General features: G+C 42.7%; 2 protein-coding genes across 10 annotated transcripts in view; both read right to left on the reverse strand.

Annotated features, from left to right (window-relative positions):
* Window positions 1-1,199: 1,199 nt before the first annotated feature.
* Window positions 1,200-6,618, reverse strand: tslig3b (tRNA splicing ligase complex subunit 3B). 4 transcript variants are annotated; one of them, XR_015512792.1, is made up of 8 exons: window positions 6,470-6,618; window positions 5,968-6,116; window positions 5,533-5,649; window positions 4,858-5,042; window positions 4,158-4,238; window positions 2,873-4,083; window positions 1,996-2,285; window positions 1,200-1,554 (listed from the first exon to the last, which is right to left on the reverse strand). XR_015512792.1 is itself a non-coding variant. In XM_087289574.1 (8 exons), exons 5-8 carry the CDS (start codon window positions 4,260-4,262, stop codon window positions 1,330-1,332), a joined length of 615 nt encoding a protein of 204 aa, XP_087145700.1. In that variant the 5' UTR covers window positions 4,263-4,377; window positions 4,858-5,042; window positions 5,533-5,649; window positions 5,968-6,116; window positions 6,470-6,618; the 3' UTR covers window positions 1,200-1,329.
* A 2,428-nt stretch (window positions 6,619-9,046) lies between these two features.
* Window positions 9,047-13,411, reverse strand: part of spred1 (sprouty related EVH1 domain containing 1) — a 28,093-nt gene continuing 23,728 nt past the window's right edge. For all 6 annotated transcript variants that reach the window (XM_087288856.1, XM_087288855.1, XM_087288857.1 and 3 more), the window contains 2 exon segments: window positions 13,403-13,411; window positions 9,047-11,461 (listed from right to left, as the gene is read on the reverse strand). The exon segment at window positions 13,403-13,411 is cut by the window's right edge and continues 117 nt beyond it. In XM_087288856.1, the coding sequence (XP_087144982.1) occupies window positions 10,835-11,461; window positions 13,403-13,411 (636 nt within the window). In that variant the 3' untranslated portion in view covers window positions 9,047-10,834.

Consider the following 13,411-nt stretch of genomic DNA (forward strand, 5'->3'; position numbering starts at 1 on the left):
TAAAATCCTGCTGGATTTGACATCCTTTTACTTTATTTACTGTAATAACCAGAGGCGTTGCTAGACATAAAGCTCTATTGGGGCACGCCCCCTTAAAAAAAGCATGTATATGTGTGTGTGTGTGTGTGTGTGTGTATATATATATTTTTATTTACATATTTTTTTCTTGTATTTATATAAATATTTTTATTCATATATATATATTTATTTATTTATATATTTTTTGTTTTAATTATATATATATATATATATATATATATATATATATAATTTTATTTTATTTACATACATATATTTATATATATTTTATTAATACATTTTTTCTTTTATTTATATATTTTTTCTTTTAATTATATATATATATATATAATATATTTTTAATTATATATATAAATATATATAAATATTTTTTATTTTATTTACATATATGTTTTATTAATAAATTTTTTCTTTTATTTATATATTTTTTATTTACATATTTTTTTTCGTTTATTTATATAAATATATTTTTTATTTATATATTATTTCTTAATTATATATATATATTATTTTTATTATATACATATATATATATATATATATATATATATATATATATACATATAATTTTTATTTTATTTACATATATAAATATTTTATATATATATATATATATATATATATATATATATATATATATATATATATATATATATATATTATTTATATATATATATATTTTTTTATATATTTTTCCTTTTAATTATATATATATATATATATATATATATATATATATAAAATTTTCTTTTTATTTATGGTTATTTTTTTCTATTTTTTGGCACGTGCGCCATTTAATTAGGTCTAGCGACGCCCCTGGTAATAACTAGGAAGACAACACTGTTATTCCTGCTTTTCATTAGGCGCCACCTACTTTACTGTAAGTTGTCCCTAATATTACTGGTTGAAACCTAAAGTGGCGATGAGGTCTTAAAATAAATGCAAAGTGTCTTAAAAGGTCTTAACAGGTATTGAATTTCACCGATTCCTGCATTTACCCTGTTTTCACACAGCAGGACTGTGAATCTCCCACAGCTCCACATATTCAGCGAGCCGAATATCTCACAGGCCATTCTCTCTTGGCTTGAATCAGCTATTGCCTCTGATTTCATGCATTTGTCGTGATTTGTATAAACTCAGCTCAAATATATATTCACTAGTGGTGTTTCCTGTCTTTATTCTTCATCGTCTCCATGATCTAGTCTGATCATGTACAACTTCAATAGCTAAAGGAATCAATCACACGCTCGTCTAAAAAGAGTGTCCTCCAGTGTCTCTGCTGTTCATCAGTCAGTGATAGTAGTGTCCACCTCCTCGTCCTCCTCCTCGACTCCATCTTCCTGTCCTCCAGCCGTCTCCTCCACCCGTCTGCCATCCTCCCCCTCCTCCTCCTCTATATCCCGCCCCTCGTCCTTCTCCTCCATCAGATCTCTTCCTCCAGGTGGGCATCTCCGGCGCAGGAGCCTGGATCTCAGACGGACGCCCGCCGCGGTCAGGAACTCGACCCATCAAGATCTGAACACCAACAGCAGAGACAGCAGCTATGTCTCCATCCAATAATGCCAATAAAATGAGTGCACATCATTGGAATATACGAGACGTGCGAATAAAGCAGCGTTTCTATCAACAAGAACAAAATCATCACTTCCTGTTTATCTGGCGCCAAATATCAACAGTAAACACTGTGTTTGCTGTGGTAGGATCTTTATTTACTAAATGACTTGAGCTTCAGAAGACAATGCAGACGCGTAATGAACACGCGGTGTCTGAAGATGCCAGGATCTGGAGGCAATTAACATCTCAGTCTATAGTGATCACTGATTGGCTCCTGTACTAGTAGGCGGGGCTTTATTCGCCATATTGACCGCTACACTTTCCCCCATTCAAAACAATACGAGTGATGTGTCTAGTGTATTCTGTAGTGTGTGTGTGTGTGTGTGTGTGTGTGGTACGCACCCTGTTGACAGCGCAGCTAGTGTTCTGGCGGCTGGATCCGCTGCTGGTCTTCACCATATTGCAGATGTCTCTCCGCGCCGCCAGCAGATGAGCCAAACTCACGCTCGACCTGACGGACAGAGAGTGTCTCTTAGGCTGATACGCCCGCGCCATCTGATCAATCTTCACCTGAAAACAACAAACAAATCAATGCACAGCTGCTGATGAGGTGCGAGTCCTCCACAACTCGCTCACTTCCCTTCAGCTGAGTCTTATTTATCAGGGATCACCACAGCAGAATGAACCGTCAACTATTCCAGCATATGTTTTATGCAGCGGATGCCCTTCCAGCTGCAACCCAGTAGTAGAATTTAATTTTATAGTACAATTGTCCCCACTATAAGGAACTCTCCACTTTTTTTTGGAAAAGGCTCATTTTACAGCTCCCATTGAGTAAAACTGCTGAGTTTTTAAATCATTTTGGCGTCCATTCGGCTGATCTCTAGGTCTGGCTAAGCACTTTTAGCATAGCTTAGCATAGATCATTCAATCAGATTAGACCATTAGCATCTCACTCAAAAAAAACAAAAAAAAGGATATTTGCTGCTGCAGCAGTGCAATAGTATTACATAGCACCTGAAACAAGTCTCCAGGTGTGTAATGTAATGTAATCGCGCTGCTGCAGTACAGTTCCTTGATTATTACACTGGAATGAGAGTTCAGCTCCTACAAGTCATCAGCCTAGAAATAAGCAGCTAATCATTTTCTGTTAGTCTTGGCTTGTGATGTAACTAAGAAGGGTCAAGCTTTAAATAGGAAATGTAATTTTTTTTTTGTAATACTAATGGTCCGATTCAATGATCTACACTCACCGGCCACTTTATTAGGTACACCTCACTAGTACCAGGTTGGACCTTGCCTTCATTGGATCTTTGCCTTCAGAACTGCTTTAATCCTGGACCACCATCACCCACCTGAACCGCTGATACAAGGCAGGATGATCCATGCTTTCATGTTGCTGAGGCCAAATTGTGAGCCGAGCATCCGAATGTGTGAGCAGAAATGGAGACTCATCAGAGCAGCAACGTTTCTCCAATCTTCTATTGTCCAGTTTTGGTGAGTCTGTGTGAATTGTAGCCTCAGTTTCCTGTTCTTAGCTGACAGGAGCGGCACCCGGTGTGCTCTTCTGCTGCTGTAGCCCATCCGCCTCAAGGTTGGCCGTGTTGTGTGTTCAGAGATGCTCTTCTGCAGAGCTCGGTTGTAACGAGTGCTTATTTGAGTTACTGTTGCCTTTCTATCAGCTGGAACCAGTCTGGCCATTCTCCTCTGACCTCTGGCCTCATCAACAAGGCATTAGCGCCCACAGAACTGCCGCTCACTGGATATTTCCTCTTTGTCGGAGCATTCTCTGTAAAGCCTAGAGATGGTTGTGCGTGAAAATCCCAGTAGATCAGCAGTTTCTGAAATACTCAGAGCAGCCCGTCTGGCAGCAACAACCATGCCACGTCCAAAGTCACTTAAATCCCCTTTCTTCCCCATTCTGATGCTTGCTTTAAACTGCAGCAGATCATCTTGACCATGTCTACATGCCAAAATGCAGTGAGCTGCTGCCCTGTGATTGGCTGATTAGAAATTTGCGTTAACCAGCAGGTGGATAGGTGTACCTAATAAAGTGGCCAGTGAGCATAGGCTCAACTAAGCCTAAAGGTTTCCCGCCGGACGCCTCCACAGAAGACTGATGCCTGCTGCTGGTGTACAGTCTGTTTAGCAATGTTGATATGACAAACAGTGAGCCAATCAGAGCAGTGGGTGGTAACTTCTACATTAAATCAGAGCGTTCTGATGAGCGGTCAAAAATAGCCAAAACTCACACTGCAATAGTCAATAACACAATACAGAAGTGTTACAAACAGCATAAGATTTAAATATAGTGTGTGTGTGTGTGTGTGTGTGTGTGTGTGTGTGTGTGTGTGTGTGTGTGTGTGTAGTCACCTTGGCTCTGTCCGACCAGCTGAAGGACTGCACAGTGACGTCGAGCCGTTTGATGAGCATACGCCGCCGGCACTCGTACTCCGCCGACAGAGTGCTATTGATCTTCTCCAGCTCCTCCTGAACACACACACACACTTTACACACACACACTTTACACACACACAGCTGATGGAGCTCAGACGCACTCTCACCCATTGCTCTGCACTGATGCTCCTCTGCAGCGCTGGAGCTCCGATGTGTGTTTCTGGAAGCTTCTCCAGCAGAACATTCACCTGAACCACCACAGAAAACACCATGGACAGTCAGGTTATGGGTGTTCATATTCACACACACCATCGAGCTGATCTAGTGGCCTTATTCTTCAGTGTGCGCTCGATTTTGCGATTGTTTCAGAACTTCCGATTCAGCTGCCTATGAGAGAAATGACCAGGAGTAATAAACTGCTCGCTCTACAAACACGTGTGTTCACGACTACACAGACAAACTAGAGTACTATCATAAGAACAGATCAGTTAGCAGCATCATGCAGCAGAACCGGCCGTATTTAACATCTCAAAATGAATGGAAGTGAATGAGAGCGGACGCCTCGAGCCAAGAAAGATTAATAATAACATATATTTGAGTGTAACTAACTTAATTTGATTGTAATGCAGTAATGTGCACCTTTTGTAGATCTGCTTTAAAACAATAACTACTGTAAAAGATATTAAAAGATATCTCCTGTGTTGGAGATGCACAATACAGTCTGTACAGTAGAAAACCTATGGAATGTCCCCGCAACTCACAAAAACAAACATGCATGTGTGTGTTTGAGTAATGGCTGACCTGCGTCTAGACGTCCTCGAAGGTTTGTGTGTGTGTGTGGGTGTGTGTGTGTGTGTGATGACTGACCTGCGTCTGGATGTCCGTGAAGGTGTCTGTGGGGTCTCGTCCGGCCGGATCCGGCAGTGTGAGTGTGTGACAGATGACGGAGAGATCCTGCAGGGGTGAACACGAGCGCATCTCCCGCTCCTCTGCATCTCGGAGTGTTTTACTGAGCAGCAGCTGAGCGGACTGAAGCTCTGACGACACAAACACTGACACAACACACCAGCCGTCAATACACACACACACAAACACATGCACGCACACTAAAACATACACACACACACACAAATGCAAGCATGCACACACTTCATTCACACACACACATGCTCTCACGCGCACACACATATGCACACATGCTGACTTACACACACCCACACACACATATATATATATATATATATATATATATATATATATATAAACACACACACATGCATGCACACACAAGCACATATGCACGCGCGCACACACACATGCAGACACGCACGTATGCACACACATACACATGGAAACACAAACATACACATATGCCTTCACGCATACACACAAACATGCACATGCAGACACACACCCACGTGTACGCACACACACACACACACACACACACACACACATACAAACATACATACATACATAAACAAACACATGCATGCACACAAACACTCTCTCACACACACACACACACACACACACACTCACAGATGATCTTGAGATGGTCTCTGGTGTCCTTCACGTCCCCATTGGCTAATCGAGAGGCCAGTCCTTCATATGGACAGCAGCAGTCCTTCAGCAGCCGGCTCACGTCCAGAGGATCAGCTGACACACACACACACACACTAATGTTGTCATTTCACTGCTCCTCGTTATGTATAATTGCACAGACATCAGCCAGAAGATGCTTTAATTAGTTTGTAATGAAGTGCAGAGGTTTCTGTTAGGATTTAGGGTTAAGGTTAGGGCTAGGGGTAGGCCACTATCATTAATCTGACAGAAAAACAATGGAAGTCTAAGTAATGTACTCACTGAGACAGGAAAACAAACCCGTGTGTGTGTGTGTGTGTGTCTCAGTGAAGTTTGTCACCTGTGAAATTGATTCCCTCTGTGTGTGTGTGTGTGTGTGTGTGTGTGTCTCACCTGTGATGATCTCGTCCTGTGTGTGTGTCTCAGTGAATTGTGTCAGTTGTTTTGTGAGCCACGTCAGCAAATTAACATATTCAGATGAGCTGAAGCCCCGCCCACACTCGGCCAGCAGACACGCCTCCTCCGCCAGCGGCCCGTCATACCTGAGCATCATCATCATCATCATCAATAATTAAAGCACGAAAACAGATTAATGGAATATTACTTTAATAATATTTACTAACATTAAATTATTTTAGTGATATTTAATTTGATTTTAATCAGTTTCCTGCCTTTAAATCTATTCCATTAACGATATATTCCACATCTTTGCGCTTCTAATTAATTTATTCTATGAGCACTGTGAAACACGACTATGAAAACACATTATAAACATTATGAGAATACAGTTCACTTTCGCATTGACTGCTCACTCGAGGGGTTTCTAACATAAACACATCTTCATCATCATCACCATCATCTTGAATAATATGTATTCCGCTCGGTCGGCTCTTACCCAAGCTGCTCCAGGATGTCCAGAATATCGCTCTCCATCTTCAGCGCGTCCACATATGATTATTAATATGCATCGATCACTTTAATGAACATTTAGAGCTCTGAGAGGAATTCATTCACACGCGCGTCCCCTCTAGCGGTGCTTCACTCAAAGCAGACCGCCAGGAAACACAACAACGGAAGAGTTCCGCTGCCACTGTCGTTGTTGCTGGAATGGATACAGCTACGAAAATTACTAAATCACCTATTTATTGTATTTTATGAACGTCTACCCCCACCCAAACCCCGCACATACCCCTTATAGTATTATAAAAACGGCAATTATCATTGTACTGTAGTTAAACTATTGTAATAATATCGATAATTCGTGTTAACTTCCGGCCGCAGCTGTATCCCTTCTAGACTTTACCGTTATCTTTATTACGAAGATATGGAGGCCGTTTAATTCATCTTCACAAAATTCATCTGATAAACGTCTTAAAGATTTTAAATCTACAAAAAATGTGGACAAAAACACCTAAAATGACCATAAAATTACAGTAGTCTTTGAAACCTGCAGCTTCTTGATTTCAACGCATCAGACGTTGAAGTTTCTTGACGAACCTTTTTACTTAGGAGTTTTGTTTCGTTTCTAGTCCAAATTCTTGGGCATTTTCAAGACAACCCTGCTGAAAAATCCAGCTTAAAACAGCCTAGGCTGGTTGGCTGGTTTTAGCTGACCGACCAGGCTGGTTTTAGAGGGGTTTTGGCCATTTTCAGGCTGGTTTCCAGCTATTTCCAGCCCGGTTTTAGCTGGAGACCAAGCTAGAAATGGCTGGAAACCAGCCTGGAAATGGCCAATACCCCTCTAAAACCAGCATGGTCGACCAGATAAAACCAGCCAACAAGGCTGGTTTAAGCGGTTTTTTTTTAGTATGGAAATGAGAATATTCGAGTAAAAAATATGCTTGTTGTCAGAAATAAGAATTCATAGTACATTTTTTCCTAAAACAAGCAAAAATAATCATGTTTCAATACTAAAACACGGTTATTTAGCAGCTTATTTAGCTTTGGAGGGTCTTATACCTCCGTGTGTTTACCTAGCTTGATGCCTGTAGCCTATGTGTAAATTAAGGTGAAGTGGAAAGTTATTATTTTGCAGCATTGATCAACATTTAAAGGCACCGGTCTATGGCTAGCATAAACATGTGTTTAAATTTAGCATATACATAGATTTAGGTTTCTGCATGTTGTTTGCATTGTAAGAATTAGCATGTTATTTTAAGCATGAAGCTATACCTAAAGGCTACGTGTTTTTTGAATGTGGAATGGCATGATGGGAAAAGTCGGGGTTTGGTGCTTGTATACATGGCTAATCGCCAAGGATTCCTTTCAGTGTCAAAACAAGCAAACTAGTAGCATACGTACACATTTTATACACATATATATTCTTAAAGGCTTTACCCTGCAGAAAAAACAGCTTAACAGCATTGCTAAAATCTCAAACTACCAATTGGGTTGACTGGTTGGCTTTATTTTTTCGACTAGCCTGGTTTTAAAGGGGTTTTGGCCATTCTCAGGCTGGTTTCCAAACATTTCCAGCCTGGTATTAGCTGGTCAGGCTGGACAATGACCAGCTAAAACAAGCTTGAGCAGCCTGGCTTAAGCTGGAAATTAAAGCACAATGGTAAATAGGGTTATATGTTGTTTTATTGCAATAAATTGTTGGTAATTGGACGTGTGTTGGCCTGATTTGGTAGCGTTATATTAACAAAGGATAATTAGGACCTGTTTAAAATTATTTAAGACCTACAAGACAATATTTCAGTGAATTTAAGACTTTTTAAGGCCCTGCGGTCACCCCTGTGTTTTGACATGTTGGTATTACAATGGTATTACACGTCGTGTGTCCTTGTAATTCAATACCATTTACTTGACAACCACCTGTAGGTCTGCACCAGACATTTTGTTAGAAACACTTGTATGCTTTACATGTTTGTGTCTATGTTTGTTTATAGGTCTGCTATTTTTATTTATAACACACTGATATTTAATATCATGTGTTTAAATACTCTATGAACAGCAGCTACACTAATTGTTTACATTGTTCTCTATTTCCACTTGGGGATACTCATCCTGAGGACTCTAGATAGTGTGCTGCGCCACTGATGTGATCAGACACCTGTGAAGAGACGACGCCAACCATCGAGGACTTTGAGAGGTCTCCATAATCCTGGACCAGGTCGTATCCTTATTAATTAATTTCAATTTAATTGTATTTTATTAACGTCTACCCCAACTCTAAACCCAACTGTCACTGTAATGTAAAAACAGATTCTATAATAGTGTAGGTGATTAACCACATTGATGGATGATAACAGCCTTCTGAGCCTACCAGTAGGTGCAGAAGGCCCGAACTGGCCCATATCTATCAGCTGATAACCACAGATAACGCCCATTCAATCAAGTAATAACATTCGTAGCGAGTGGTTCGACACTCTGCTGCAGTGTAAATGAACAGTAAACATCGTCACTTCATTAATTCCATGTTAAAATGATATTAAATTTTAACGCAAGTAAAGAAACACACACACAAACGTTAAATTCTCCTTTTATTTTTATGGTAATGTTAACTGATGTAATAAGTGTACGGTGTAACATAAAAACAGTTACAACATGTGTATGCATATATTTACATAATATATTTATGAAAGTAACAAGCTACATCTGTATACAGAAAATACAACTATGACATGAGTTACGCAACTATAAATATTACATCATAAATTTAGTATTTTCAAACCAGGATAGAAATACCTATACATAGATATAAACCGATAGAAGCAGAGCGTTTGGCGGTGTGTGACGGATCTGAGGCACTTTTTCAGGGTCGTCGAGAGTGAAGCCAATGGCACTGAAAGCGCACGAAAACCACCGATACGCTGCGATATAGTCAATAACACCGTGCTCACGTTGGCATTTCAGAACCCAGAAAAAGAGCCGCCGTTGTGTTACGCATTGCGGAGCGATAACTGAGCAAACACCAATAATAATAATAATAATAATAAAACAATAGCAGCACGTGATTAAACTGGCGGTCACATGACCCGACGGCCTGCAAACCGTACAAATCGACATTTAGAGGAAAAGAGCAACACAAGGAGGTTAAATGATACTCTAGGTCGTGTTTAACAGTCTTCCGTAGCGGAATTAATTCAATTCGTGCGATGCAGTTAGTGATTGTTTCTAGCAGCTTCATAAGACGAGCTTCAAAGCGTTTGTTCCGCGTTTCCATCTTTCGACGATACAAAACTAGAGAGAATCTCGATTAAAACCTCGGACGTTTTTTTTTTCACCATCTCCACTACTTTTCAATGTGAAACAATATTAACAGGTGACCTATGTACATAATGTTGTCATTAAATCGAACACGTACGTACGTACCGGCGGCAGCGCTCACGACTGCGCAATAGTGTATGTACAGCGAGTGTTGAGGCCGTGTGTGAAGGCGCGCTCAAATCCAGTCCGATAGGAATGTGTGTGAATGGGGAGATTCTGCCAATTATAGTCACATGACTAAGAGAAATCCGATTGGTTTAAAAGTGACGTTTTGTTTTTTTCGCCAACGTGAGCGCACCTTCACAAGACGGCCAGCAGAGGTCAGAGGAATCATGGAAATACTTGCATAGAAAGTAAACCGTGACAGGATTTTTGTCTTTCTTTCCCAAAAACACGTTTCAAATACGTTTTTTGTTTTACAACTGTGCACAATACGGCAAAAAAGTCTTAAAAACATCCGATTATTAGTCGATTTAAAAAGATTTGCATCAACAGAACATGCATGTAAAGTCAAAACACTTATAATATTCCACTGTAAGATCACGGGACGCTATCTCCAATGTTAAATCTTCTGCTTCGTTAAAAACCGTCTCAACCGGAGGAGGAGCTCCTGCAGAAACCAAGTGCTTTCGCTTCAGGATTACACGTAAGTGCCTGATTGAGGAACAGAAGCCCAGCGATTGGTCTGCTGTAATCAATGAAAGGTTTAGTCTCCGAGTGAGCGTACCGTTAATGCTCTGCAACATTAGTGCATCCGTCCATCCGTCTAGCTAGTAATGGTAGCGTCAAACAAAGAAACGAACAAACGAAAAAGGCCACGGTTAATAACTGACGAAAAATAAAGAGGCAGAATCCCTTATGTGTTAGAATCTCTGTACAGGACACAAGATTATTTCTTCAGGTGTTTGTTGTGTGCGTACTTCGGCCTTTCCTCCGCACGTCAGGAGCTCGTGACGGCGCTCTGCGTACAGACGGCGCTCTTCCACAAGCAGTGAACAGCGCTTTGCCGTCTCCGGAAACTGAAATCAGAGCCCGTTGGAGGCTCGGTTCATCCTGCAGCCTTGTGTTTGCCGCCGCAGCAGCGGCAGGCCTCCCCGCAGCGGTGGCACAAGCGCAGCGGTGGGTAGCAGCACAGGCAGGGCGCCAGCAGAGACAGACCCAACAGCGCTAGCCAGCGCACGCAGAACTGCTCCTCGCTGGCGTCGCAGGAGCACGGATCCGAGAAGTCGCCCTCCGAGTCGGACATGCAGTGGTAGAGCATACTCTCAGCACACAGCATGCAGCTCACCTTATAGATGCACTGTTTGATGGGGTCAGGCGCGTCCTGGCACTGCCCGCGTCGGTTGTCCTCATGATTGAACATCTCTCGGCAGTAAATGCACCGCGAGCGCTCGCCGTCCTCCCTCCGCCTGCGGGACGCCTTCCCCGACGGCTGCTGCGTCTTGACCGAGTCTTTCTGCAGCTCCTCGGAGAACAGGTACTCGCACTTCTTACCGTCCAGTTTGGCGAAGGTGGCGGTGGGGTCGGGCTCCGGGAGCTGAGGGTCCTGCTTCCAGAGCACCGGGTGCCGGTAGTCCTCGTAGCCGCGGATCAGCACGTCCTTGCGTGGGTTTATGCGGACGATCTCCTCGTCGTCCATCTGAAAGCTCACGTGACGTCTGCTGTTGAAGGAAACCTGTGGAAGGAGAAGGAAACCCGTCAGCAAGGACACAGAACATTAGCACGTAGGGCTGAGCGTTAAACTGCATGCGATTGTCGTGCGCATCACTGTGAATACAATGACACTTAGGCCATGTGCACATGAACACGGCAATCTTTATAAACATGTTTCACTGCCTTTGTTTAAAAAAAACTCTGTCCACATGTAAACGCACTGTTTATTCATTTAATATGAACCAAATGAACCACCAACTATTCCAGCATATACCCTTCCAGCTGCAACCCAGTGCTGGGAAACGCTCTCACACAACAGCCCCGTTTACACTAGTGCGTTTTAGTTTTAAAACGGCATTTTAGATCAAAAATGATCCGCGTCCTCACTAGCGTTTCTGAACAAATCTCCGTCCACACTACGCCACCAAAAACGTATATCACGTGACCATTGGCGCACTCTGGGCATGCGCGTTCTAGTATAAACAGGAAGCATGAGTCTCGCTCGGCATTTGGTTATTGTTAGTCAACAAACGCCGGTTGAACAATGAACGCGATGGCAAAGAAAGCAAGAGAGGTGTTTTTGTGGACAGACGACGAGGTCGAGTTGTTACTAAACGTAATGAATAACTGCACAATGCTGCCTAAAACAGACAATAGTGCAAACAACGCTCCCATTTCTGTGTCCATGTTGTTGTTTACAGTGAAGGCTGGTCTGCTGTCTTCCGGTAGCGTTAAAGCCATGTGTTATAGTCATGTGATAGGCGCTTGACGAATAAGGGAAGGATACGCAAAGACACAAAAGCCCCAATCAGGTAGCGAATCTCAGCAGCCCCGCCTCCGTTTTCCAACCCAGGCTCATTCTGAAAACGTAGTCCAGTACGTTTCTGGGGGCCGCAAAATACGTCCCGGGAGGTACGTATGGCTGTGACGCCGTTCCCTTTTGCGCTTGCCGGCTGACCGCTTACCTCCGTGTGGAGGGCTTTCCTGCTGCAGTCAGTTTGTCCGGTCAGCTCATTGTGTGCGTCGGCGGACTTCAGATGCAGAGAGGAGGAGTTGACAAAGGTGTCCGGATTCGAGTCCGGGGAAGAGCGGTTCCAGAAACCAGGTAAGACAAAAACAGAATCCAAAAAATAAAGTGAACATGTTCATAACAGGGTGAGAACGCGGTGAAATCCGAAAAACAGACGAGGGTTTTTCTTTTTCTAGACAGCTTTTCTAAATTGTTGCTCGGGTTTAGGGAAGTGAGCGGGCGGGCGGGTCAATCGGTAAAACTAGTTGGGTTCAGGGAAGGAGGAGGGTGGGTCAGCCGATTGGCCGGTCGCGCAGTCAATCATTCGGTCAGTTAGACAGCGGCCTCTAGTGGGTTGACACGAGAACAGCGCGGGCGCGAACGGCACTCGCGAGAGAAGTTCGAGATACGAAAAAGCGCACACAGCCGCCTCTCGCGGATTCGCGAAAACAAAAACTGCACAAATACGTACCTCCCGGGACGTATTTCCCGGTCTCCAGAAACGTCCGCTGGACTACGTTTTCAGAATGAGCCTGGGTTGCCGTTTTCAGATGTCTCCATTTTCCCTCATCCACACTGAGACGGAGCAGCAGTGCTTTAGAATGAAAACAGCCTCTTCATCGTTTCCAAAACGCTCCGCTTTCGGCGCTCGAAAACTCCGGCGTAGTGTGGACGGATGGCGTAACCGTGGCAAAACTTATGCGTTTACAAACTAAAACGGATTAGTGTAAACGGGGCCTACATATCACACACACTGTTTACTGTTTTTATAGTCCCGCTCCCGCCTGCTCCTGCAAAGTTTTGACATTCCCACCTAAACAGAGCTGGACACACCCACTTTCCTGACTTTATTCAAACTAGAGGTGTGAAAACACCCTGCTGGGACCGGTTGGGGATCAGAAGATCTGTGATCACCGTGAAGTGTGTGTGTGTGTGTGTGTGTGTGTGTTGTACCTGTGGAGG

The sequence above is a fragment of the Danio rerio genome, chromosome 17 (genome assembly GCF_052040795.2).
Source record: "Danio rerio strain M-AB ecotype USA chromosome 17, GRCz13ab, whole genome shotgun sequence".
In the NCBI taxonomy this organism is placed as follows: domain Eukaryota; kingdom Metazoa; phylum Chordata; class Actinopteri; order Cypriniformes; family Danionidae; genus Danio; species Danio rerio.